The sequence below is a fragment of the Macrobrachium nipponense genome, chromosome 9, assembly GCF_015104395.2.
Source record: "Macrobrachium nipponense isolate FS-2020 chromosome 9, ASM1510439v2, whole genome shotgun sequence".
Classification (NCBI taxonomy): Eukaryota; Metazoa; Arthropoda; class Malacostraca; order Decapoda; family Palaemonidae; genus Macrobrachium; species Macrobrachium nipponense.
Window position 1 is genome coordinate 25,597,006 of NC_061110.1, and position 26,733 is coordinate 25,623,738.

Genomic DNA, 26,733 nt, shown 5'->3' on the forward strand with positions numbered 1-26,733 from the left:
CTACGTTGGCCGGCCACCAAACGCAAGGCGTTCTTCGTCGTCCAAAGCCAACCCCCCCCCCCCCCCCCCCCCCCCCCCCCCCCCCCCCACACCAGAACATCGTGGTGCCTCCTCCGTGCGTTCTCAGACTCCTCCCATTTCCTGTCAGGAGCTCTCGATCTTTGTCGTGAAAGGCCACCTCCTTCTGGAAGATCTCCCCGAGAGAGAGAGAGAGAGAGAGAGAGAGAGAGCTCCCCTATTGTCACCCCTTTCTTCTAGAAGAGTGGCATCGCCGATCAGGCGATTTGATGCCTCATATATCCTTATGAAGGGAAGTGTTCCGAGGAAGCTGTGAGTTCTGATCAGTGTCTCGTGATTTCGGCAAGGGTTGCAGAGGGGGCGAGCGGGGAAGAAGGGCAGAAAAGTTTGTATAGGGAAGGCAGAGGAGAAGGGTTGTTGATACGTTTAACTAGGCCGGGGGTTATCGAAGTGGTCGATATCGACCCCCAGGGGTCAGTAGGACCACCCTATGAATAGTCAAGGGGTCAAAAGCGGGTCGATGAATAAATAACGTGTTGGAGAATTAAGTTACATATATTCGTACATCTAAAGTTCCAAACATATTTCCTTACATTTTTAATTAATAAATGATAGTCTAGAAAATGTGAAACTAACTAGGCTCATGAACAGCATAGAATATAGAACTTTGGCCAAAGGCCAAGCGATGGGACCTATAAGGTCATTCGGCGCCGAAAAGGCAGTAAAAAAAAAAGTTTGAAAGGCGTAACAAGAGGAAAACCTCAACGCAGTTGCACTATGAAACAATTGTTAGGAAGTCAGATGGAAGAAAGAGAATATGAACGGGGGTACAGTAACGCGAATAAAAGGGGTTACAGCTAGGGGCGAAAGGGACCCTGCAAAGAACCTTAAGTAATGCCTACAGTGCACCGCATAAGGTGCATTGACGGCACTACCCCCTACGGGAAACTACGCAATATTTGCATCATAATAAAAACAAAGAAACGGAACTGTTTTGAAGTGTATCAAACCTTTCAAGAGGTTTTTCAAAGACAACACCGAATTTTTATTTAATTCCTTAATTATTTTAGTAAGGAACTTCAGGAAAGGTCTGCCTTCACCATGGTCCTATAGTGCTTCAAACTGGCACGTTCGTAATTTTAACTCGGGCGAATTTATCAAAGGCGAAATTACAGTGAATATGGACAGCATTCGCGATACGAACAATTAATAATGAATACTTTCCTTTTATACAACTCAGCAGTTATGAATGACGACACTCATGGTCAGTAATTATTGTTATTATTATTCAGAAGATGATTCCTATTCATATGGAACAGCCCCACCACAGGGGCGACTGACTCGAAAATTTCAAGCTTCCAGAGACTATGGTGTTCATTACAAAGAAGTAGCTGAAGATGATACACTTACCAATAAAGGAAAAATAAACTGACCAACTAGTAAATAAATTGTTAAAAAATGCAAGTAGATTATTAAAATACAATAACTGTATTAGGGTAGTAAAGCATTGCATAACTGCTTGAACTTCTGTCAATTCTGTAAATAGTTGAGCACAAGCAGTATTTTGATAATAAAACAGCAATTATTGACGTCTTGCTAGTTGATAATAACAGCATAGAAGGTTATCACAGGATGACCTTTAAAATAACGAAATTTGCCGCTTAGTTTGACAAAATGAGAGGAAAGTTAAGTAAAATCAACGATAAGAATAATTTTAGTGGTCGTAGTGGTATCAAGAACGCCTACATTAAAAAAAAAAAAGGATAATGATGTTAATTGTCAAAATAATCTGATTTTGCTTTGCCATATAAGATATAACTGCAGCTTACTTACCTCTCTCGCGTTCTAGTACCTGTGCAATCCCATTTTCTATATTTCAGATTTTATGGGATACAAATGTAATTTTTTTCTATTTACTCTCCCTTTAAAAGTTTGTTTGTTTGTTTGTACGGTGTTTTTACGTTGCACGGAACCAGAGGTTATTCAGCAACGGGACCAACGGCTTTACGTAACTTCCGAACCTCCCTTTAAAAGTAAAAAAGTAAAAAAAATGAAAAGTTTTGTAGCACCTAAACAGGAAGGCTAAGAAATAATGACGTCTACCAAAGAGAAGAAGAAGAAAAACGAATTACCAAGACATTAGAAATCGACCACACAGGAATAACGGTAAAATATGCACAAGGCAAAAGAGCTAAACATTTGAGACGGATGAGCGACGGTTCTAAATGTCAATTGAGACAGGGTGGACGTCCCTGGCTAATGAGAATGACAGTTGAACGACGCTTCGCAAAGAATGCTCGAATTCCTTGTATATAATACTTCCTCTGTTTGTTGATGTGACTGACGGGAAAAAAAAAAAAATAATTTTCTCCTTCGATTTTTATTTCATACGTATTTAAGCAAAGATTTCACCTAGCTTGTTTTACGTACCTGTACTGTTTGGTATCTATACTGAAATATAGTTCGTTAATATTCACTTTCTTTTTGCCTATTTTTTTTATTATAAATTTCCTCGTTACAATGTTTGCTAATTAATTTCCTGAATATTTTTCTAATGTAATCGAAGTATACTTAAAATACTTTATTATTCCATAAACTTGATGGCGGATATTTGGTAGGTCGGAGCCAGCGGGTCACACCAGGCCTCTTAATTCCTCCCTTTCACACTTTACCACAATATTTAGTCTAATAAACAAATTCCTTCTTGTTATAAATATCTTATAACTAGTGACGTCACGGCTAATAGTGAACCAATAAACTAAAATACGTTTCTCTACTGCCAAGATCCTAAGCCATTTTTGCAATGGTCCTTTTAACTCAGGAGTGGTTTATTACCAAAGCTCTCTTTATCACATATTTAAGTATACGCCATATATTGCAACGTGAAGGCTAGGTAATGTATGTAATATATTAAATATTTGTACAAATTATGGTGTTAATGCTACCTAATAGCTACGGTTACACTACTGACGGTATATTATTCTGATTGTATATTAGGCCTAGTGTCATTTTAGGATTATCATACTGACAAAAACTACTCTAAATATTAGTTTTTTCTACTGACAGAAAAGAAATCATGATTTTGGTAAATTTTGATTTAAAAAAAAAAGTTATGCCTACGTTACTCAAAAACAACCAATATTATCAAGCAAGAAACCTTGTCATTCGAGTCATGGCTATTTCATATTATCATATCAAACAAACGTAACTTGAGGTATACATAGTCTGACGTCTATACTAGTATCCCATAAAATATTTATGTCCGTTTTCTATCTGACGTACAATAAAGAAAACGGTAGTCTCACACCGCAGTAACAAAACGATAACACAACTACAAGGAAATTTTCAGCTAAATCAGTTTTCCTGACACGTCCCACTTTTACAAAAACTGCAAGGGATTGTTTATCGAGTGCAGACGATCCCGTTATTAGTGTGAACGCGGCGGTTATCTACTTGTTTTGCTTAGAATCTCAAGTCACTGAGTACCCCGATAAGGAAAAGGACTGTGTAATTCTGATAATGTAAGCCCTTCCGAGATGCATTTGAACAAAAGGATTATACAGTATATTTGCAACGGCATCTCCTTCTGAAAGATTACTGCAAAATGAGGAATTAATGTTGCAAATAACATGGAAATCATGAAAATACGGTTACACATTGATTCACATTCTTTGACTCGTTTAAACACGAAATTCATAACCATGACACAAATTATTTCCTTTCTAAAAGTGCTCTACCGAATCCTTAGGAAGCAGTGGTTATTAATGTTCCCTGTATTCATCCTTCTCAATTATGCTTTCCTACATAGTGTCAGGAAGATGAGAAAGGATACTGTTATCAAAAACAATGTCAGGGCCTCTCCACCAGTGACTCCTGAGGAGGTCTATCTCTCAGAGGATGAGATAGCAGATGCTCTGAGAGAACTCCAGAGACAACTGACTGAAATCAAAACTCCCTGTCATCACCTGATTAGAATGGGAGGGATTGTGACATGTGAATGTCACACCAAGAAGTGCTCTGCTGATGGGGCAAAGTTGCTCTGCTTTGATGAAGACGTGAAGCCTTTGCCAAGGGCATGTAGAGCCCTTAGCTTTGGCATTGGATTTGACCTGAGTTTCGACCTAACTCTTGCCAGATACGGGTGTCACGTGACAGCCTTTGACCCAACCAATATCAACATGACAGACACTGTGCACAACGGAACAGTGCATGCCCTTACCATAGGGTTGGACGACCGAAATCATCAATACGCTCTCAACTTGACATTTGATCGGGTCAGTACAGAAGTGCACGTAGCATCCTTTATGACATATGGCACGGTCCTTAAAATGCTTGGGGACCCAAAGGTGGACATACTGAAAATAGACATCGAGGGGGCGGAGTGGAGGGTGTTACGCCAAATATTCACCTCCCATAAAGCTAAGGAGCTACTGAAGGATGTGAAACAAATTCTACTTGAAGCCCATTTGGATTTTTTGCTCAAAAGGGTAGACTTGGCTATCATATATGAAGAGGCAGTATTAATTCTAGAGATCTTCAAGTCACTGGAGAGACTTGGGTTCTACCTGGCTGCCTATGAACTCAATGAAACTGAACAAAAATTCTTCGCATTCAGAGATCTAAATATTCCCATATATCGTGAAGTGACATTGATAAAGAGAAGTCTTTAGTGTGTCATCTTTAATGTGTCAAGACTATAGATGAGACATAATTTGAGTGAAACCAAAATTATGATTAATATAAAAATAATACCTACCAAAAAATTTGAATAGTTAGCTTATTATCCCAGCACTACACTTTACAGTGTTATCAAATCAAAATAGTATTCACATTTTTTTTTGTTTTAGCTCATGAAAATATATTTCATTGGATCTAAATTAACTTCTGTAACACAAAATGAATGGGCTATGATTAACAGCTTTGTTATGAATATAATCTTATGCACTAGTCACTTGTTACTAACATGAGAGAGAGAGAGAGACTGAGAATGGACACTTCTGGTAAGCTAAGTGCTATGAATCATAATTTTGCATATTTTATAGAATACCTGCCATAAACCTTAGCCCAGTAAATATTAGCAATGTCCTAAGCTGATGAAGACCTCAACATTTCAGTAGTATAAATTGGCGTCATAACCATAAGATGCTTATTTATTCAGTTTTTCATTATTTGATATAAACAGAGACAGGCAATGATAAAGAATAAAAAGACCATAAAAATTTGGTGTTGTGCGTATTCAAAACAGCTATAGCTGTAGCTACTGAACTTCTGTCATACATATGTAGACAGCAAGATGGAACATTGAAATTTAAGAGCATAGATAATGACTTCACCACTTTAGTTATTTTCATGTATAAAATTTACTTTAATCAAATAATTTGTTACTGTGCTACCCTTTTTCTTCTCTCCTCTCTATACTGCACCTTGAAGCTATCAGCTCCTTAAACTGATTTCTAATGACAATTATGTTATCTGCAGATTTTATTTTTATTTTGGGCTTTGAAGTAATACTGCCAAAATAACTTCCATTTAAGGAAATTACATAGTTGTGGGGCTGTGGAAGTTTTTAACATGTAGGATTCAACTACATCTACCAGTTACTAGCTGTCATATTATTCTCTAAAAGCCCATCCAGTCTCAGCCCAGAGAATTATTGACAGATTATGGTACATATGACCACATGGATCAGAGAAATTCAGACAGGGAGCTCTCAAGAATGAATAGAGAATACTGTACACACTTCCTGTCTTCATACCTAACCACTCAATGGGAAAATCCCACTTAAATATGTAATGCTCATAAGATGAACAAGGCTACCAAAACAAACCCGGTTCTTGCAAGGACAGATACTGAAGTCATTAGTCTTCGTCTGAGGTTATCTTGTGCCCATAAATGCATCGTGTTACATGGATAGAAGTTCCTCAAGGACTTAAACATATAAAAAAAAAGGTCATAGAAGTGAGTCACTCACTTTATATGATCTATTCTTGACCTGGCTGATAGTGATCTATTCACAGCATAAGAGACTTCCAAGAGATACTCCATTCAACTTCTAAGTTCTCAAATATCATTGTCATTAGCCTTGACAGTCAAAAATTTGGTCAAATAAATGTTTGCATTTGAATACAAAGGTTTTCTTGTAGCTGTACCAAAAAACAGTGCTCTGTGTTAATCTTAATCCATTCTTCTAAAAATTAATTAAAACTACTACGTACTGTATATCTACAATACGCCAAAACTTGTGAGAAATACAGAGTGAACTTTCCATGCTTATGCAAGAGATACTTTCTATATAAAAGGCCTCAAAGAGCTAATTTTCAGTGCATAAACTATAAAAAAGAATCGAATCCAGTTTAAATTACTTTTCGATAAAATAAAAGCATTAACTGAAAAAGTTAATAAAGAAACTGTCAACTCATGATATGGCCATATAAATAAAGGAATTGATTCTTAGATGTACAATTCTGCCATTCTTTCTCAAATTTTATGCTGTTTGGTTTGTTCATATGAATGTCTTTTATAATGGAAAAAATATGTATTAATTTTCTATCCTACAATGCAAACAGAAAATATCCAAAAGTAGGCAAATAGTAATCCCAAAACTTTTAAAGAAGATGGATGTGGCAGAAATGAGAATGCTTAGGTGGATGTCTGGGGTAACAAGAGTGGATAGGATCAGAAATGACTACATAAGGGGGGTCAACTAAGGTGGTGGAAGTATCAAAGAAAGTGCAGGAGGAGGCTGAGATGGTATGGACACCTGTTTGAGGAAGAGGATGAGGACCACGCTGGGAGACATACTATGGGGGTGGAGGTGCAAGGAAGAAGAAAAAGAGGGAGACCAAGAAAGAGATGGAAGGACTGTGTGAGAGGAGACTTAAATGAGAAGGGGAATTGATGAGGCAGAAGCACAAGATAGAAATAGATGGAAATGGCTCATCCGAAACGGCGACCCCATATAAAAATGGGAACAAGCTGGGAAGAAGAAGATTGTAGTAGATCTACACTACCAATGATATACAGACTTGCACCGACTGCATTCTGTCAATCTAAGAAAATTAAGATAAAGTTTGCCCTGAAACAAACAATGGCATGCATATTTTAGCTACAACCGCACAATTACAGCCCAAAAGGATGGCAGCAGTACAAAACAACATTACAAGGTTTGGTATATAATTTTAGTAATAAGAGATATCTAAAAATCACAATACATAAAACAATTCTGAACTCACACTTATGGTACATTGGTACATTATTACCTACTGAAAAAACAAAGGTCCACACAATAAAAAAACATTCGATATTCCTGAAGTTGTCTCTAATAGTCACTAATAACCCTCTACTTACTTTTACATAAGCTATAAGAAAATACCATTTGAGCATGGGGATGTGAGGAAAAAACATAGATCAACCAACCAGCTCACAAAACCTTCAAAAGTGAGCCATGGTCATACTAGTTTATGTATTATAGAAGTATATCACTGGCTAGATATCTGAGAAGTATTATGTATTTGAACAGTAAGGTACTTCCATCACAATTCCCAACTACAATATTTGCACATGATAAAGACAACTAGCCTAGAAGGATATGGTAATAAAGACTTTATGGTTCTAGCCCCTTCAAAGCCTCCTGCAACTGTTGCCTGGCAAAATCAACACGCTCTTCCTGCTGTGTTATGTCCTTATCTTGAATCTGCACAGCCTGAAGTGTTTCAGAAAACAAACATTTTAGTCAATTATGTTCAAGAAACACAAACACATCTCTAGCATAAATCTGACTTAACACCTTAACTGGTTTTATGTAAAAGTGAGATAAGACATCAGTGCAGATAATTTTTGCCTGCACATTATTGTAAAGAAACACTCAAAGAGAAAACTTCAACAAGAGGATGATAGTAATTGTTAAGCACCCATTATTATGATGTACACAGAGGGTAATTTCACCATCAAAGCAACTCATTCTCTGAGACATGTCTTCCCTTCTTACAGGCGAGAATTACATTTGGATAGGATTTTTTAAATAACTCTGGAAATACGTAAATGATTCTATAACAATCTAAAGGCTAGTGGACTTAAACTTTTAAAAAAAATTAATTGAGTTGAACTTACAGCTACAAGAGGTTGATTGGGGTTGACAAAGACCCCAGGGTTCTTCTCCAGGTACTGTTTGGCTTCTGTTCTGGCCCCAGTAATGGGACCAGGTGAAAGATGCAATGCTGTGGCCAAACTCTGTAAAATAATATAATTTTTTAGCCTCCTATCAGATGAGATTCTGTTTTTACTTTAAAGATCATATACAGAGATAATTTTCTATATCCCAAAGATGTTTCAAGAATTCAAAGTCTTGTAAATGGTGCCATTCAATAAAATTCAGTCTTCCCTTAGCATAGATCATCAATGAACATGTGTGCAGAAAAATTTAAAGTGAGTACAAAGTGACTAAATCTTTATTTACCCAGAAATTTATAATTTTTTCATTATTTTGGCATGCATTCTTAATGTACAAATGTCTCTTCACCCAGAGAAGCAGTAGAGTTAATGTATTATTATTGTTCAAGTTTTCGTGTAAATATTATTGTCTATGTAGAGAGGGTCTTCATGGATTTATTGTGTAATCAGAGGCGAAAAATGTAACAAGACAATATTAAAGAAACTGGACCCTAAATGGGAAGACAAAAGGAAACTGGTGAGAAGGAAAAGAATCGAATCAAAGCAGCCAGGGGACATGGCACACTACTGCCAGTACCGTCCTATTTGGCGATTCAATATAAAATGTACAAGCACATCAAATAGGTACAAGAGAATGTTGTTGCATGAGATGTGAGGAATACAAGGCAAGATCAAAAGGATGTAAGTAGAGGAATGAAAGAAATTAATATTCTGATAGTAGTTGAAGCTGCAAAAGTGACTGAAGAAGATGGCATGGAAGGGTATTTCATCCTTAACTATTACTTTAAATATTTTACGAATGTATTTAAAGCATGGTTAACCAAACATAATATCATTAAGACATGTAAAGTAAGGTACTCCAACGGCCAATAAAAATCATGGTAAGGCAGATCCCCGGGTTACGATGGGGGTTCCGTTCTTGAGACACGTTGTAACCCAAAAATCGTCGTAAAGCCGGAACATCATCAAAAAACCCCTTAGAAAACCTTACTTTTTAATGCTTTGGGTGCATTGAAAACTAAGTAAACTGCATTCTTATTGCATGTTTCATCAAAACAACCTTCAAATATTGATCATTTTGCATTTTTGGTGTCATATTTCATCTGCCAGATCAATGTTGTAGGCGTCATAAGCTTGGAACATGTGTCGTAACCCTGGAAATAATGTCTGATGAATATAATTGAGAAGCGCCTCGGAACGTCGTAAGCCGAACCCGTCGTAACCCGGGGACTGCTTGTACATTTGCGTACCCAACTCTAATGATTTACTGTAACTATTATACAGGTACCTTTTTACAGCTGTAGGCTGCATATCCAAAGTGAAAGGCTTTTGCCTTTGTTAAAAAAAAAAAAAAAAAAAATACTTTTCCAACGAAGCGTACCTGCAATACGGTCTGGTCTTCGACATTTGGTCCCACAGCCTTGAGAGCAGCAGGCAGGTCAACATGACGCATGACTTCTGTCTGGGCATCAAATGCCTGTAGACCTTGTAGTCGTTTCTCCCAAAACAACTGACAAAATAAAGAAAAGCTTTTAAAAACAAAATTTCTCAACAATTATCTTTATATTTATTTGCTATAAACTAACAGTATTTCATCTTAACCATTACTTTAACAATCATTCAAACTTAATGATTGATAAACTATGTAACATTGGTATCACGTAAGATATACCTACTATAACAAACCATACTCTCAAGTTATTGTAATTCTTATTTTACATATGTAAGTGTATCCAGCATATGCTTAGTAGCCAAGGCTCATATAAAAGAATGTGCATTGTTGTTAAAAAACACTTTTAGCAGTTAATCTTTCACAGTGATTCTTAAATATTTTATTTCTCAATCTTTTGAATGTTTGCAGCTTTCATCTTAAACTTCAGGTAATTAGTGTACATAATACGTAAACACAGCATCCAAAATAAAGTACTATATAAGAAAATAAAAGCATCATACGTTGGGACTACACTTACATAGAAAATTGTCAGAAAATGTTTCAACAATACGATAAAAACTCACTAAGCACTAAAATTTGAGATAATATTAACATCTCCATGTAAGTTTTCAAGTTCAAGCAATTATTCTCTCCACTATCAAAACAAAAAGTAAGACTATAAAAAATCCTTCAAGTATAATGGACAGAAACATTTGTTAAAGCTTACCTGTTTAGGTTTTTCTTGCAGGCCATGTTTAATCTCCAATTTTACCTTACTGGATGGCTGGGTCTTTATGACAGTGACTGGCTGCTTGAAAATAGATGCTGTCTGTCGGATGGGAGGAACCAGTGAAGCATCATTTCGCATGCCACGGCTGAGGGAGAGATTAATGAAAACCTTCACTCTTTGTCATTGATTCATTATTTACAACGTATTTTCATACATCAATTAACTCCTAAACATGAAAACTGCTTTCAGGCACTTGACTTCCAAATACCTGGCTGATAGGATATACATCAATTGACGTGATCTTTCAAGTATATTAGATGTCGAACAAAATATAGTAAATAAATGCCCTGTTTTAATAAAAGGTTAATACAAACATGAAAGGTTTCTCTAGAGATTTTCTCCAATAGCAAGCAGTGATGTTTGCAGGGTAAAGATGAAATAATTATTTGTTCATGAAATATGGGTACCAAAAACCATTATTACTGAAGCAAAGGTAAAAAGATAAAGAGACATGAGCTCCACCTTCATCATCCTAAATACAACTGGGCTTCTAGCATTCAAGCATTAATTATGAGTAAGTGACACATAAGTAAGGAAAACTGATAAAAGTAATTAAATACTCAGACTTACCTGTAGTCAAACAAAGTTCCTCGAGGCTTCTTATTTTTTCTAAGGAGAACAGGATTTACTTTTCCAGTTCTAAAGTCAAATGAAGAGAGATCTACAGAGTCACCTAGATAGCGGGCTAGTTGAGGCTTACTGCGAAACTTCTTTCCACTTGGGCTGGAAAAAATATAAATGATGAACAAATTTTTGCAAAATATCTTAAGTGAAAATACATTTCATACTTTAGCTGCAAAACATACAAATAATGTACAGTAAATAAAATTATACTAGCTCAACAGGAACAGAAAATGCTGCTTCATATAATATTATTATATTTCATTACTGTACTATGAACCAGGGAAAAACGGAAAAATGTAGTATCAGCTACAATTCACTACTTTAGACATGCCTACTTCATTGAACACAGCAAGAAACCATACACTGCAATTAGTAATTGAGTACTCATAATCAGATGGGAGAGTATTCCCTATTAGGAGTGCATATTCTCTCACTCTAGCTCAGTTTTCATACATAATAAAAGTCGCTTCTGGATCATGCAACCCTTGTGTTTTAAGAGGCCCTATGAAACATAAAATCTGTTTTCCAAATTTTTGTTGAGCCCTAATATAATGCTTCACAATTATGAATAGCAATTCAGAAAGGGGTTAAATGGCCTCAAAAGATTTCCAAAATGAAGGAGGATATTTTCACTTCAGTTGGAATAACTGTTATGTTATGTACTCGGTACCATGGTACAAGGCTTGAATTATCATCGTTATGAAGCATACTATGAAGATGTTCCTCCTATCTAAATTACAAGTATGATGATGGAAGAGACTGGGAAATGACAGAACTATAAAGAAATACTGTATTTTTGTATAGGCCTAAATAACCCTTCAGGGCCAATCATGAAATCAAGCTGTGATTGCCTGCCCCATCATTTGTAATTTGGATACAGGTCAACATTCAGCATTCTTGTTTGCTGAAGCTGTCAGCTTCTTATGATTTTGCTCACTTTAGGTAATCATTTCATTTATGAGGAAGGTACAACTGCCTTAGGATCTTTACACACATTTACTTTTTCTTACTGCAGTGAAGAGTGATACTTGTGGCAGCATAGGCATACAAGGAAGAAAAAAATTTGGCATTTGCAAAAAGACTTCCCTATCCCTACAAAAGGAAGGATGCACTGTACAACCTACAGCACTCTAGGTCAGGTAAGGCTGATGGTAATCAAAGCCATGGGGGAGCAAAGAAAGCCCTCCAAGTCAGGTTGAGCTGGTGCCCTAAACTAGGTTAGGCAAAAGATGGTTGAGTTCTGATGTATTCTTGTTGAAATACGGTTTTACTGGTGTATTTCTTGTCTAAAATTATTTTCATATTGAATTCTAATTTAAACCTTGTATTTACTGAATTCAGAATAAGTCTACCTAACCAGACAGCTATGATTCTCATACAAAATTAATCTTAAATACTATCAAAATACATCAAATGAACCATACAGGCTATATTTCTGCACTTTCTCATTTGCTTGTTTGTTTGTATGGTGTTTTATGTTGCATGAAACATTGGTTATTCAGCAATGGGACCAATGGCTTTACCTGACTTCCAAACCACGTCAAGAGTGAACTTCTATCACCAGAAATACACATCTCTCACACCTCAATGGAATGCCCGAGAATCGAACTCGCGACTACAGAGGTGGTAGGCCAACACCAAGCTGACCATGCCACTGAGGTATTCCTTTCTCATTTGCGTAACTACAGGTAAAACTGATTTGCGTAACTACAGGTAAAACTGAAGACTACTAGTGCAGCCTAATTCACCCCAGTTGCTGACTGGAATATTTATCGCTTTTTGTTTATGTTTTTATTAATGTTTATCGCTTTTACTGGTTAGCGTGCAAAGCAACAGGATCTAGCTCTAATACTACCTCCATCTGGAAGCTTAATGTTACTTGGGGGTCCAGGAATGTAAGGTCAAGTTAGGTTAGGACACAGCATTCGAGGAGAAGTTAGGGCCATCTTTGTCTAAGGAACCTGTGCCCGTCACTCTTTGCACATAGGGTAAAACACCGCATGGACTGGCCAACTCACCGACGATCACGGTTGGACACCCTCCGAAAAAGTACTTATAACGCGTCCTGACACCGGAGATGGTCATCAGTCACGAGTTGTTGTTGGTGAGAGACGGAGCTAAAGACCTCTACTCTCCTTTCGAAGTAAGTATTTTCTCCAAAGTTAGAAATTAAGGCCATATTTTAAGCTTTAAACAGAGGGTAATGAAATGGGTGGCCAACACAGTGCAAACTTCACCAAAACGCTTTCGAAATTTTTACTTAAGATTAAATAACTTAGAAGATTGACGCCATCTCAATGTTTGCGAAGTTGCTTTTGTCAACAAACTTCCCATTTCCTGTGATAAATCCGCACACCACTTGTACCCATAGACGCTGGGGCACTTTCATCACAACAATCGGAAAACGGTCCCTTGCCACGACGTTTTTAAGGAAACTACGGTTTTGGTAGAAGACGAAGCGTGCACTAGATAATTATTTAAATAAATAGTAAAACATCAATATTTTACATATTTATGATGATTAATTTGAAAATATTCGTTATTGAAAAAGTAACTCGATTCCTGACTCAAATTTAAGTAATTATTTTTCGGAATTAGAACGTTCTTTTAAGTCCTGTATTATGACGTCACGACATCTTGACTTTTGTACCAATTGTAAATGAATTGCTATACTCAACTTTCTTGCAGAACAGTTTACCAGTTATTCATGCAGATTGTTATCAGCTATTCATGTAATTGTTATAATCGTAATGCGCATATATATCTTTATTATTTACTTTTTGGATATATGAAGATGTTTTACTGCCGGATTATCGCCGTAGTGTGATGCAATCGCTTTCACTCACTGGGCCTCTGTCTGTTTTCGCACCATAAGAAATTAATGGGGCCGAATTTGCAATGACCAGAAAGTCGTTAAAAGAGGAAAGTTAGCATTGAGGGGCATATATTTTGATTGAGAAAAATACAAATTTATACAATAGCTAGCTTGTAAAAAATACTTGATTACAAAAAACTGTATTGGCAACTAAGCAGCATACCTACTATGGGTTTCAGAGACAGTGCAAGCACGTTTTTTGGCAATATTTCTTGTAACGAACACTCGTATCAGAACGAGATTTTGTATAGTGCATTACACCCAGTGCCGTAATTTATAAGGGTATCGTGAATCACTAATAGTAAAGAATAACGACACTTGGCCTTGTACCAAGAGACAAAAACTCCATTATCCAGAAATGGATACGTACACAGGAGTAAAAAGCTCCACCTACCCTCTCCCTCCACCTCCACTGCACCATGTCCTTCTTCCTTCCATCACCTTCTCTTCTCTCTCTCTGTTGCCACTTGGTATTGTGTTCATCCTCCAAACTGGGTATAAGACTTACACAAAACATGGAAATTGGTGAAATTAGCCTACCCTATGTATTGGAAGTATATATACATAAATATTAAAGCAATTTTATCATTATTGCATTACTATGACAACTAGAATTCATGGAAACAGTTTATAATAATGCATCGGTGTATGTGTGAAGCTCCACTAATGTGGCAACGATGACTTTGCCATTCTTAGAATGCAAACATTAAAGGTTACATTTATTTCTGGCATACAGTTATTAAAAAATTCAAAATACTAATAGTATAGACTTAATGAAAAGTGCTAGCAAAAAGAAAAAGAAATTATAATCCATTATCCATCGTCTGCTCCGCGATGGTTTTTGGCAGCCAGATGTACGACTAGGTTAGAAACATTGGATTGTATCTACTTTAGAAATATCTGTAATTTTTCGGGGTAATTTGGTTGCAAAAAAGGGATAATAGACATGAATTAAATAAACATTTTGAAGTAACAAAGTAAAGTTAAACTAAATAATGAGTAATGTAAACAATTAAGGGAATAAAGCTTTGCACCTCATAAACAGTGTCGTCATCTGCTGCTCGTAACTGTGTTTGTGGAGTGAGCGCTTAGGAACCAGGAACAGCAACGTGGTTCAAGTGCAAATTGGAGTGGATTAAGACCAATAATGTGTATAATTAAAGTCAAATAAGCACTGTGGAGTTTCAGTTGTGATGGCAGTAAGGATAAAACCACCGATTACAAGGTAAAAATTAATTCAGTTCAAACCATGACCCAGGGAATAACAAGTTTCATTCTTTCACTAATTTAATCAACAAAATAATGCTGTTTTATTGTGCTGATTACAACTGCAATCTTGAGTAAGATCAATAAACGTTACATATATATGCTAACATTGTTCAAATGAGTGCTGGGAAGGCTGGGAAAGATGGTGGATTGTTCGTGATTAGACCGGCCAGCCTGACGATAGCTGCCATATTGGATTTCAAAACTTGCTTAAAAACATATTTTACGAAAAGCGTCACATGCTTATTCAAGTCCTTATGGGGCTTTCATAGGGTAAACAATCACGGACGATCCACCATCATCACGCTGGCTTGGTCTTATTCACTCAATATTTAATTGGTGAAACAAGAATACAATTACAACTCTAAGCATACCATTCAAAAGATTGAAGTTTCGTCAACATAATGTGATATATGAAAGCCCCATACGAACTAAAATAAGCATGTGACGCTCTTCGTAAAATGACAATTTGTCCAAAATTGCATTTTTCCTAACTATACAAACCCCGAGGTCCTTTACAATAGGAAGGTACTAGCGGCAGCTGGATAGGTCGTAAGCTTTCGAACAAGGGGTTCGGTAGTTAACTGCTTGTCCCGACAGGCGCGCGCGCGACTGGTAGGTAAACAAATCACTTTTGCTTTTGGCCCAAGCAAAAACTGCAGAGTGAGGGGTGGCATGAGGGGGGTTGGGGGGCTATGTGTAAAAGGACCTCAGGTTTGTATAGTTAGGAAAAATGCAATTTTGGACAAATTGTCATTTGTTCCGACACGGCATACAAACCTTCGGTCCTTTTACAATAGGAAGACTCACTTCTTGGTGGGTGGAATCTGAGTCTTTTGTGAACAGACTGGTGTTCACCCAACCTTGGAAGCCTCCCTGGTCGTAAGAGCGAGGGAGGGATCCAAGCCTCTGTCCGATTGATCGGGGTGTGCACCGCAGGATCAATGGTCAGACCTCTGGACCAAGTACTAAGAGAGAGGCAAGCGTATCTCTTCGTACCAGCAAACAAGAACAAGTTCCTATTTGCAAGAGGCAACAACGTTATGGTTTGTCTCTTATTGGCATCCACTTCCCCCCCCTTGTAGGAGGAAGTGGTGGATATTCGCTCCCATCCCTAGTGAAAGGGATAGGATGGGGCTCTGTCGAGTAGCTCACCGGCATCTCGTCCTACCAGCAAGGTGATGACCGTATCCCTCTACCCACAGGTAGAGGGGTAGAAAAAGATAGGAAGAGAAGCCAGTCACTCTCTCATTCACTTATCTATTCTTACAGTCACACCAGGACTCGATGCTGTTCAGCCTGCTAGGTCTGGGTTAGCTAGACAAGTGTTGAGCAGCCACCACGGGTCCTAAGGAAAACGATCCAAGGACCTGTGGGCAATATCCAAAAGGTAGAAGGAGGTGCCAGTGGTCTGGTTGTACCAGACCCCTGCCTTCAGTACCTGCGCCAAGGAGAAGTTCTTGTGTAACTCGAGGGAGTGTACTTCTAGGTCATCTTGGTGCTGACGAAGAGTCTTCAACACTCAGCCTGGGATGTCGAGTTTCTTCAGAAAGCGCGGTCGCGCTTTCACAGGACAAAGCAGCATCTCCTTCGCATCGAAGGCGGTGAAGTCCATTAGGGAGGGGATTGTGAAGGACTCTAACCGATCGTCAGGAACCGAAGGGTTCAGAGTCTTCGCTACGAATTCGGTACGAAATCGAGCGTCACGAATCCCCATCCCCTGGATGCTTGACTTCGCAGTTAAAGTCATGCAATTACCTCAGAGGAAAAGAAGGGAATTGTCGTATGACCTATCCCTCTTCTCGACTTCGGTGATGTCCTGTACCCATACTGGTCTATCCGTCTGCAGCGAAGTTGTTGTTCTCGGTAGTGGATAGGACACCGACACTCAATGGTGGGTGTCGATGGTATGGTACTGTGACAAGCCGTTAGGACGAAGAAAAGATTGTTATGGAACAACCGAACTAAGTCCACAGCGAAGTTCGTAACAGACTTGGGCGCTCTGACAGCTGCCTACTGACTGCGTTCGGTAGGAGGCAAGTTGTCCAAGCACCCGAGCAAGTCACGTGACCTTCGCCTTTAACAGGGTTATGCCAAGAGACTAAACAAATAATTTGTTCGTCACCGATGCCAGAAGGCAAGGTGATGACTCTCTTAAGGCATGTGCCCAACAGGCGAAAGTCAATTGCCTTCTAGAGCCGAGGTCCTTGATGGCAAGATATCTCATAGTATAGTTGATTCTCGGGTAAGGAGAAACAACACTATGTGACGTTGAAGACGAAGGTGTACAGAAAATGCAACCTACGTCTTCACAGCTGAACCGAGAGAAGGATTCTCAAGATTCTGAACCGTGTGCTACCAAGACTGAGAACGCTAACCGCTATTGATTGCTGTCCGGTGAGATCGTAGTTGCAATAAAAGCGGAGCGCTTCGAGTAATGAAGACAGGGAACTACTGCCTGAAGAACTGCTTCTCATGGGCTGAACATTTGGAAGTAAGAGCTGTCAGGTCGGAGAGTAGGCGATGTCTTCTGACATATCTGTTAATTCGGGGCGAGCAATGAAATTGCACACCTACGAATACAAGATATTTTGAAGACAAACTCAGATGTCTGCAAAAATCATTCGCATTATCGCAGTGCGATGCAGCGGTTGACTAGTACAGACTTCTGTTACCGTGCGGTAAACAGAAAGATGAAAGAGTCCAAGAGATATCTCTGTTGAAAATTCTCGCAATGTCGCCGGCGATGAAATCGAGCGTCACAGCAGTAGATGGTCCTTCATTATTGCGAGAATCCCCGTTAATCAGAGACCTAAGTCCATGATTGTTGGGCAGAGATACGGTTCGGTAGTCAATCCAACCAGGGGAGAGAGAGACGTAACCGACCGTTCATCTCCGAGACCTAGCTGATACTGAGCCGCTATCAGGCAGTTCAATACGCAGTAGCTCTCGGTGACTCGTCATCCTGAGTTGCCCCAGGTAATCCATTATTCCACGAAGGAATGCGTTCGGCTAGAACCATCGAGCATAAAGAATACGCTCGAGCAATTATATTTAACCGAAACGGATTTCGGTAAATACAAAAGCTGAATTGGTGTTGTCATGACAATACCAAGTATCTAAAATCGAAACTGATAACTGCTGGGAGGTTGCAGGCAACCCCGAGTTGCAGTTCAATTAAGATACAATTCGTCTCGGTCACAAACCGTAGAGTTAACTACGGTATGCGCCTACCCCACGGACAATTCAACTGTTAAAGAATCATGTCGCGAGGGTAATATACGTAGTATATTTGTAGGTTCTGTACCACGACCTCCATCCTAAAATCTTTTCCCCTATAGGAATGAGAATAAGGATTGGAGATCGACCGCCTTCGTTCTCTAGTCAAGAGAGTGAAGGAGAAGTCTTTCCCAAAGGAAAGCTTCAATGGTGAACAGAATACCGAAGACGATAGTTCAAGCCAAACTGGAAGTTTCCCGTCCGTTCTTCTCTATTCCAGGTTAAGCGCCTACTGTGAGATACTCTTCTTTCAGCAGCAGTCTTCTTCCAAATGCTAGAAATTACAGGAATTCGAGCATAAGCGAGGTTCCCGATTATCGTGTAACAATTATCGGGGGGGATTCTCGCTCACTCTGGACCGTGGTCTCGCCTAAGTGTTTGGAGATCGTAAAAAACTCGAACACTCTGAGTGCGCTAGAAAAAAAATTCCGGTTAGAATTCTAAGCACTCTGCGAAACCCCCCCCCCCCCCACCGAATTCGTCAGACGATATCGGCTGGTGGTTTCCCTCGATTCCCGTAGAAATCGAGAAAGGGGCAGGATCCCTCCTCAATGACCGGGGCTTACGTCAGGTAGGACCCGAAGGTCCCCCCGGTAGCGCAGCCCCTAACGTGGGATCTTACAGAGAAATCTCTGTAGGATCCCTCCCCTTTCCTCGTAGCCGTAAGGAGAGAGGGAATGGGGGAGGAATTGGATACTGGCTCGTCTTCCCAGCGATCTAGCAGTTGGAGAAGAAAAGGAGCAGCCATCGCCTTACGGCGGTGGCCTCTCAGAGCCTGGGAAAACGTATCGTCAGGCAGAAAACGTTTTCCCGAGGAGGGTTACGAACTCATACTGTAGGTAAGTGTCTGCCGCCACTGTGAACGTCGTCTGGGTGGGGCTGATCGACACCTGACAGGAGAGAGCCGATACCGCTCCGACTCATTCCAGTCCTCGTCGAGGTCGAAAACCTCAGGAGGACCGAAGGGGTATTTAAATACGGTGTCCGAAGACACGTAGAAACGCCTCTGTCGCAGTAGAGGAGGTGAAGTAGCTTGTTCGACCGTCCAGAACTGAGAGAGCCTTCTTGTCCGGAGACGAGAGACTACCTGGTTCAACACAGTCGGCAAGCTCCGATCGCGGCAGACCCACCGTCGATTTGGGTTCCCTCTCGGGTCCCAAAACGACTCGAGCCGAGACGTGGCTCTGCTGGTGGGAGCGGCGATCCTTCCCCGAGGTCATTGTGCTGACGAATCAGCGCCGTAACCTCGGCAAAGTTCCTCTGGATCTCGGAAGTCACAGCATCTTGCAGAGTGGGACCGTTAAGCCCTTCGAACAAGAGCATATTCCGAGAACCTTCCTCCTAAGAAGGGGGAACAGCGACAGCCCTCTCGGTCGGTTCTTCCCCATCCACTTTGCGCATACGTCCTGGCCGGTCCAAGAACCGTGCCTGGCACGTAGGGCGTTGTGGTGGGATCATGAGGGGCGCACCCCTCACGATCACTCCTCAATACCTCGCTCCTCCCGGTGTAACCCGAGGAGGTTGAAGGTACGGGAGAGGCCCAGACCTGACGCTCCCTCGTTGCTCGCTGGCAGAACCAGCAGGCTTGGAGGGCTGCAGGCGATCGTCAACCCGCGGTGGCGATCGAGCTGCAGGCCTGGTCGAACCGTCTCGCTGTGGAGAACGGCTGGACTGAGCACAGCGGCCCCGATCTCGAGTGTCAGAAGAGCTGGTGCTGGTTGCCGTACCCGGTCGCTTTCTGTGAGGGCGACGGTCAGGCGACCTGCAGGCTCCACTGTCACAGTGAGACCGGTGCTTGTCCTCACGGCACGTCACGTCGCTGGTTCCAGCCGTGGCTGGCACCGGCGAACGGGAGGACCTCTTCCCAGCCTCAGTCCGTGGTCGGTCGTGGACCGTCACGTCCCCGGGTAGCCAGCTGTTCGCCGCGAGAGTGAGAGCTGGTCTGGTGAGAGTCGCCTGAGCGGCTGTCACCAGTCTTCCGCCCCGTGCCGTGAACCTGACGCTGAGCGGACTCAGAGGTCTGGTTCCTGGCTGCACGGTCGCTGGTAGGCGACCGTACACTCGGTACCTCCCGCGAACGAGAGGCCGAGACGGACCCTGATGCAGTGGCAGAACCACTGACACCAGGCGAGGAAGTACCGGTGTTAGCCGGTACCCCTCTGGTCCCCGTAGTCTTCTTCCTTGCGGAAGAAGAGACGGGCCCCGCTCCCGAAGGAGCAGGAGGACCAGCGGAAGGAACCCTCCCGTCCCACCGAGGTGAGACGGGTCCCGAGAAGCTCCCGAGGGAGACTTCTTAGGAGGGAGGAGGCAACCTTCTTCTTCCTCGGCTGTGAAGCCTTAGAAGTCGAAGGGGAAGAGGCGGCAGCCGACGACGATGAAGAAGATGAAGACGACGACGACGACACCTTCCTCCTCTTCTTCGTCAGCTTCCTCAGGACAGACGTAAGATCTGCTATCCAGGGCGGAGCCGGGGCTGCTGTAGCCGAAGCCACAGGGCCCGGACGCACCTGTACAGACAGACCAAAGTCTGGGGTAGTACCACCACGAACAGGGACGACATCAGCAGGTATGGGCATCTCAGGAACAGCAGGGCAACAGCCAGCAACAGCATCGGTAGGGACAGCCAGCGCAGCAACGGCAGGGACAGCCAGCGCAGCAACGGCAGGGACAGCCAGCGCAGCAACTGCATGGACAGTCAGCCCAGAATCGGCAGGTACGGCAGGCAGCACCGGAAACACAGGAAGTGGAGCAGCAGTCAGCAACATCCTGGTACCGGCGGCAGGTCCAGGGGCGAGCTCTAGGGCAGCGGAAGTGTGGTCGCTGCAGCGCGGCAACCACGAGCGGCGGCGGCACGCCCCCCCTCTCGGTACGGCGAACGGCACTTCACAGCGGGCTGTAGGCAAGACTGTTACCACGTGAGGCGAGTACACAGGTGAGGAGGGACGTCGTCACCTGGTTGCGTGGTCACCACTCCATGGGTGACCGCAGTAAGCCAGACATAGAACCGCAGCCCCTGGACACTAGCACGCCCTGCAAATGGAAGGACGCCCATACCTCACCAAGGTCCACCCTCGTGGCAGTAGCACCTGCGGAAATAACAGTAGTAGCGATTAGTGGGGGGGAAGTCCCCCCATCGCGCGGGGGGGCGAGCCCTCTCCGAACGAGTGGAAGACCCCTAATACAATTGTACATCGGGCACCGAGCGCCCTCCCCCCCGCGCTCGACGGACCGGGCGAGGAGAAGAACGCCGATAACCTCCCCCCCCCCCCAAGGGGAAGGGCCATCTGTGGAGCTGAGCAGGGGGGGGGGTCTCGTTCCCCCCCCCCGCACAGTAAACCCATGTACCCAACAACAATATAAGAGCCCGAGAGCAATCGTGCCATCGGCCCGAATGCAAGGGCATAAGGATCAATTCCCTGACTGAGCGGAACTTGAACCAAATAAATATTGATGCAATCAATAATAAGGAACAAAATGAAAATGCATCTTGCATACGATTCACTTCACAATGAATAAGGGCTCGGATCGAGCGCATTTGCGCCCTAGGTACCGAGCGCAAGGGTGAAAGGATCAATTCCTTACCTTTATGGATCAAGGTTTCTGGAAACCTTGATCCATAATGAATTGATGCAATCAAAAAATATGATAAAATGAAAAGACTACTGCGCTTGCGATTTCACTTCATACAAATAAAAAGGGGAAGGATCAATCCCCGGGAATCGCGGAAACATTGATCCCAGTAAACAATGCAATCTCAATAAAAAATGAAAATGAAAAAGAACTGCACTTGCGATTTCACTTCATTCAAAAATAAAAAGGGGGAAGGGTCAATTTCCGGGTAAGCTCGGAAACTGATCCAAAATGAGTATTGCTACAATCAAAATAATATATGAAAATGAAAAAGAATACTGTACTTGCGATTCCACTTCCATACTAAATAAGTTTCCGTGCCGAGCGCATTCGTTCGGCAACGGGCATACAGGTCAAAAAAATATAAATGAAAAAGAGCACTTACTTACGATTTTCATCTACACATTTCCAACCCAATATACGCTCTGAGCGAGTGCTCCCGCCCTCGGCACCGAGCATACGCAATACGAGGATCATTCTTGGGAAAATGAATTCCCGCACTTACGCCCTTCAGTCCCGGCACTCGGGTAATCGGAGGGCGTGGTGACACCAAGATCCTTTAATTCACAATTGAATTCAATGAAATGATTGTACTTACAATTCAGTTTCACTAGATAATTAGAAAAAGAAAAACACAATCATGCGAAAGCAAACGACGATGAAGCGGGCAGAGAGCGATGATATACGTCCACACGCCAGCAGGCCGAAAGCAAAAGTGGTTTGTTTACCTACCAGTCGCGCGCGCGCGCCTGTCGGACAAGCAGTTAACTACCGAACCCCTTGTTCGAAAGCTTACGACCTATCCAGCTGCCGCTAGTACCTTCCTATTGTAAAAGGACCGAAGGTTTGTATGCCGTGTCGGAACAAATATGTTTTCAAGGAAGTTTTGAAATCCAATATGGCGGTGATTGTGTGGCTGGACGGGTCTACAGTCACGGATGGACACCATCTTTCCCAGTCTTCCCAGCACTCATTTGAACAATGTTAGCGTATATATGTAACGTTTATTGATCTTAATCAAGATTGCAGTTGTAATCAGCACAATAAAACAACATTTTGTTGCCTATATTAGTGAAAGTATGAAACTTGTTAATCCCGGGGTCATGGTTTGAACTGAATTTGTTTTTACCTTGTAATCGGTGGTTTTATCGTTACTGCCATCACAACTGAAACTCTTAACAAAATGGGGGCGCTTATTTGATTGTTATTATACACATTTTGGTCTTAATTCACTCCACATTGCACTTGAACCACGTTGCTGTTCCTGGTTCCTAAGCGCTCACTCCACAAACACAGTTACGAGCAGCAGACGACGACGCTGCAAAGTTTTATTCCTTTAATTGTTTACTTTACTCATTATTTAGTTTAACTTTACTTTGTTATTTCCAAATGTTTATTTAATTCATGTCTATTACACCTTTTTTGCAACCAAATTACCCAAAAAAATTACAGATATTTCTAAAGCAGATACAATCCAATGTTTCTAACCTTGTCGTACATCTGGCTGCCGAAAACCATAGCGGAACAGACTACGGATAAGTGGATTTTGGTTTCTTTTTTGCTAGCACTTTTTATTGATTTAAGTCTATATTAGTATTTTGATTTCTTTAACAACTGTATGCCAGAAATAAATGTAACCTTTAATGTTTGCATGTTAAGAATGGCAAAATCATCGTTGCCACATTAGTGGAGCTTCACACATACAGCAATGCATTATTATAAACTGTTTCCATGAATTCTAGTTGTCATAGTAATGCAATAACGATAAAATTGCTTTAATATTTATGCATATACACTTTCAATACATAGGCTAATTTCACCAATTTCCACGTTTTGTGTAAATCTTATACCCAGTTTGGAGGGTGAACACGTACCAATTGGCAACAGAGAGAGAGAGAGAGAGAAAGGAAGGCGAAGGAGGGAAGAAGGAAAGGGGTGGCGGTGGAGGGTGGGGGTGGGGGGAGAGGGTATGTGGAGCTTTTTACGCATGTTCGTATCCATTTCTGGATAATGGAGTTTTTGTCTCTTGGTACAAGGACAAGTGTCGTTATTCTTTACGATTACTGATTCACGATACCCTTATAAATTACGGCACTGGGTGTAATGCACTATAGCAAAATCTCGTTCTGATACGAGTGTTCGTTACAGAAATATTGCCAAAAAACGTGCTTGCACTGTCTCTGAAACCCATAGTAGGTATGCTGCTTAGTTGTCAATCAAGTTTTTTGTGATCAAATATTTTTTACAAGCTAGCTATTGTATAAATTTGCATTATTCTCAATCCAAAAACCATATGCCCCTCAATGCTAACTTTCCTCTTTTAACGACTTTCTGGTAATTGCAAATTCGGCCCCATTAATTTCTTATGGTGCGAAAACAGACAGAGGCCCAGGGAGCGAAAGCGATTGTGTCACACTACGGCGATAATCCGGCAGTAAAACATCTTCATATATCCAAAAGGTAAATAATAAAGATATATATATATGCACATTACGATTATAACAATCACTTGCATAGCTAACAATCTGCATGAATAACTGGTAAACTGTTCTGCAAAAAAGTTGAGTAGTATAGCAATTCATCTACCAATTAGATAATGAAAGTCAAGATGTCGTGACGTCATAATACAGGACTTAAAAGAACGTTCTAATTCCGAAAAATAATTACTTAAATTTGAGCCAGAATCGAGTTACTTTTTCAATAACGAATAATTTCAAATTAATCATCATAAATATGTAAAATATTGATGTTTTACTATTTATTTAAATAATTACCTAGTGCACGCTTCGTCGTCGTCTTCTACCAAAACAGTTGTTTCCTTAAAAATGTCGTGGCCAGTGACCGTGTTCCGATTGTTGTGATGAAAGTGCCCCAGCATCTATGGGTACAAGTGGTGTGCGGATTTATCACAGGAAATGGGAAGTTTGTTGACACAAGCGACTCCACAAACATCTAGATTGCATCAAAGTTCTAAGATATTTAAGCGTAAGTAAAAATTTCGAAAGCGTTTTGGTGAGATTTGCACTGCGTTGGACACCCTTTTCACTACCCTCTGTTTAATGCTTTAAACTTGGCCTTAATTTCTAACTTTGTAGAAAATACTTACTTCGAAAGGAGAGTAGAGGTCTTTAGCTCCGTCTCTCACCAACAAGTCGCGACTGATGCCCATCTCCGGTGTCAGGACGAGTTATAAGTACTTTTTTGGAGGGTGTCCAACCGTGATTGTCGGTGAGTTGAACCAGGCCATGCGGTTGTTTACCCTATTACATTATGTTGACAAAACTTCAATCTTTTGAATGGTATGCTTACAATTGTAATTCTATTCTTGTTTCACCGATTAAATATCGAGTGAATAAGACCCGGCCAGCATGGTGACAATGGATTGTCCGTGATTGTTTACCCTAGAATATTAGGTGCCGAACTTGAGATGTGTGGTAGAAGTCTTCAGTTTTGCCACTGTAGGCTACATAGGCTAGCCCACGGAACTGCATCTAAAGCAAAGGAACACAAAGTAGGAATGCCCTGCGTTATTTAACTATCGATTACCACCGTCAGGAGAACTTTGCCTAACCTAACCCTTGGGTCGTTTGGGCTACCGTACAGGTACGTTACCCCAAAGAGATTTGAGCCGTTAATGGGACAGATCTGGTTCAGGTAACATATTTGAAAGGTCAAAATATGATCAACTCTAATAAATGTAATAGTTAAAAGCAATTCTAAGTTCACTTGATTACCGTCTGGTGCCCCAGACAACATCTCCTTCAGTATTTTACCTGTAATAATAAACATCCATTTTCCCAGACGTTAATCCAGTTTTCCTGAGCACTTCCTCCCTTTTCCATCCTTTAGGGAGAGCTGAGCAATCGTAACGCTCTCTCTGCACCGACATCCTTTACGGTGGAAATGCGTCAAATAAAACTAATTTTACAAATAAACTTTCGAGGGAAGCGAATGTTTGTAAACAACGGATGCGTACTTCTTCTTTCTCGAGTCACTAGGAATCTAGGCCCATTTCATCAGTACGGCACTCCACTGTCTCTTCTTTTTACACTTTTCTCTGCGAATTTAATCGATCTTGGTGATTTTACATGTAGAATATCATAAATAAGAATAATACTAAGAAGGGCAAACGTAAGAAGGCTAATAAGGAAGAAATCTAGTCCTTCAAAATCATTTTTGTTCCAGGAGATCTACACTGTCAAGCTGCGAGGAAAAGCACCGTCCATTTCTGTACGTTGATTTTAGTTTTAGTATTGCCGTAAGATAATTACTTTTTTCATTGGCTTTGCATGGTTTTATTTAGTTCTTCTATTTTCATCGTGGATGCGCAGAAAGACAAAGTTTCTCATGTACCACCACGCTCAAAAAGACGGTTGGCCAGAGTTTTCATAATTTTTCGTTTCACCTGCCTGACGCACGATTTATGCCTTATTTATCTATTTTTCTTTTCAAAGATGGAAGAAATCATATGTAATGACGTTAAAAACGGTCATTGATATCTTTAGAACATTATGTCATGTTATTGTGTAAAACTATTCCCCATATAGCAAAATTGATGTGAACAAAACGAAGTGATAAAAAAACGTCATATCACTGATAAACATTACCAAATAGATAGGCGACACCTATCACTAGTAGTATCACATAAAC

At 41.0% G+C, this 26,733-nt stretch overlaps 2 protein-coding genes across 2 annotated transcripts in view; one reads left to right on the forward strand and one right to left on the reverse strand.

Annotated features, from left to right (window-relative positions):
* The window catches only part of LOC135217916 (uncharacterized), a gene marked incomplete in the record, with an annotated part of 536,838 nt that overhangs the window by 112,604 nt on the left and 397,501 nt on the right, over nt 1–26,733 (forward strand).
* LOC135218376 (methyl-CpG-binding domain protein 2-like) lies at nt 7,456–26,053 on the reverse strand. Its single transcript, XM_064254644.1, has 6 exons — nt 25,857–26,053; nt 10,980–11,132; nt 10,347–10,494; nt 9,569–9,697; nt 8,128–8,247; nt 7,456–7,720 (listed from the first exon to the last, which is right to left on the reverse strand). Exons 1-6 carry the CDS (start codon nt 25,970–25,972, stop codon nt 7,622–7,624), a joined length of 765 nt encoding a protein of 254 aa, XP_064110714.1. The 5' UTR covers nt 25,973–26,053; the 3' UTR covers nt 7,456–7,621.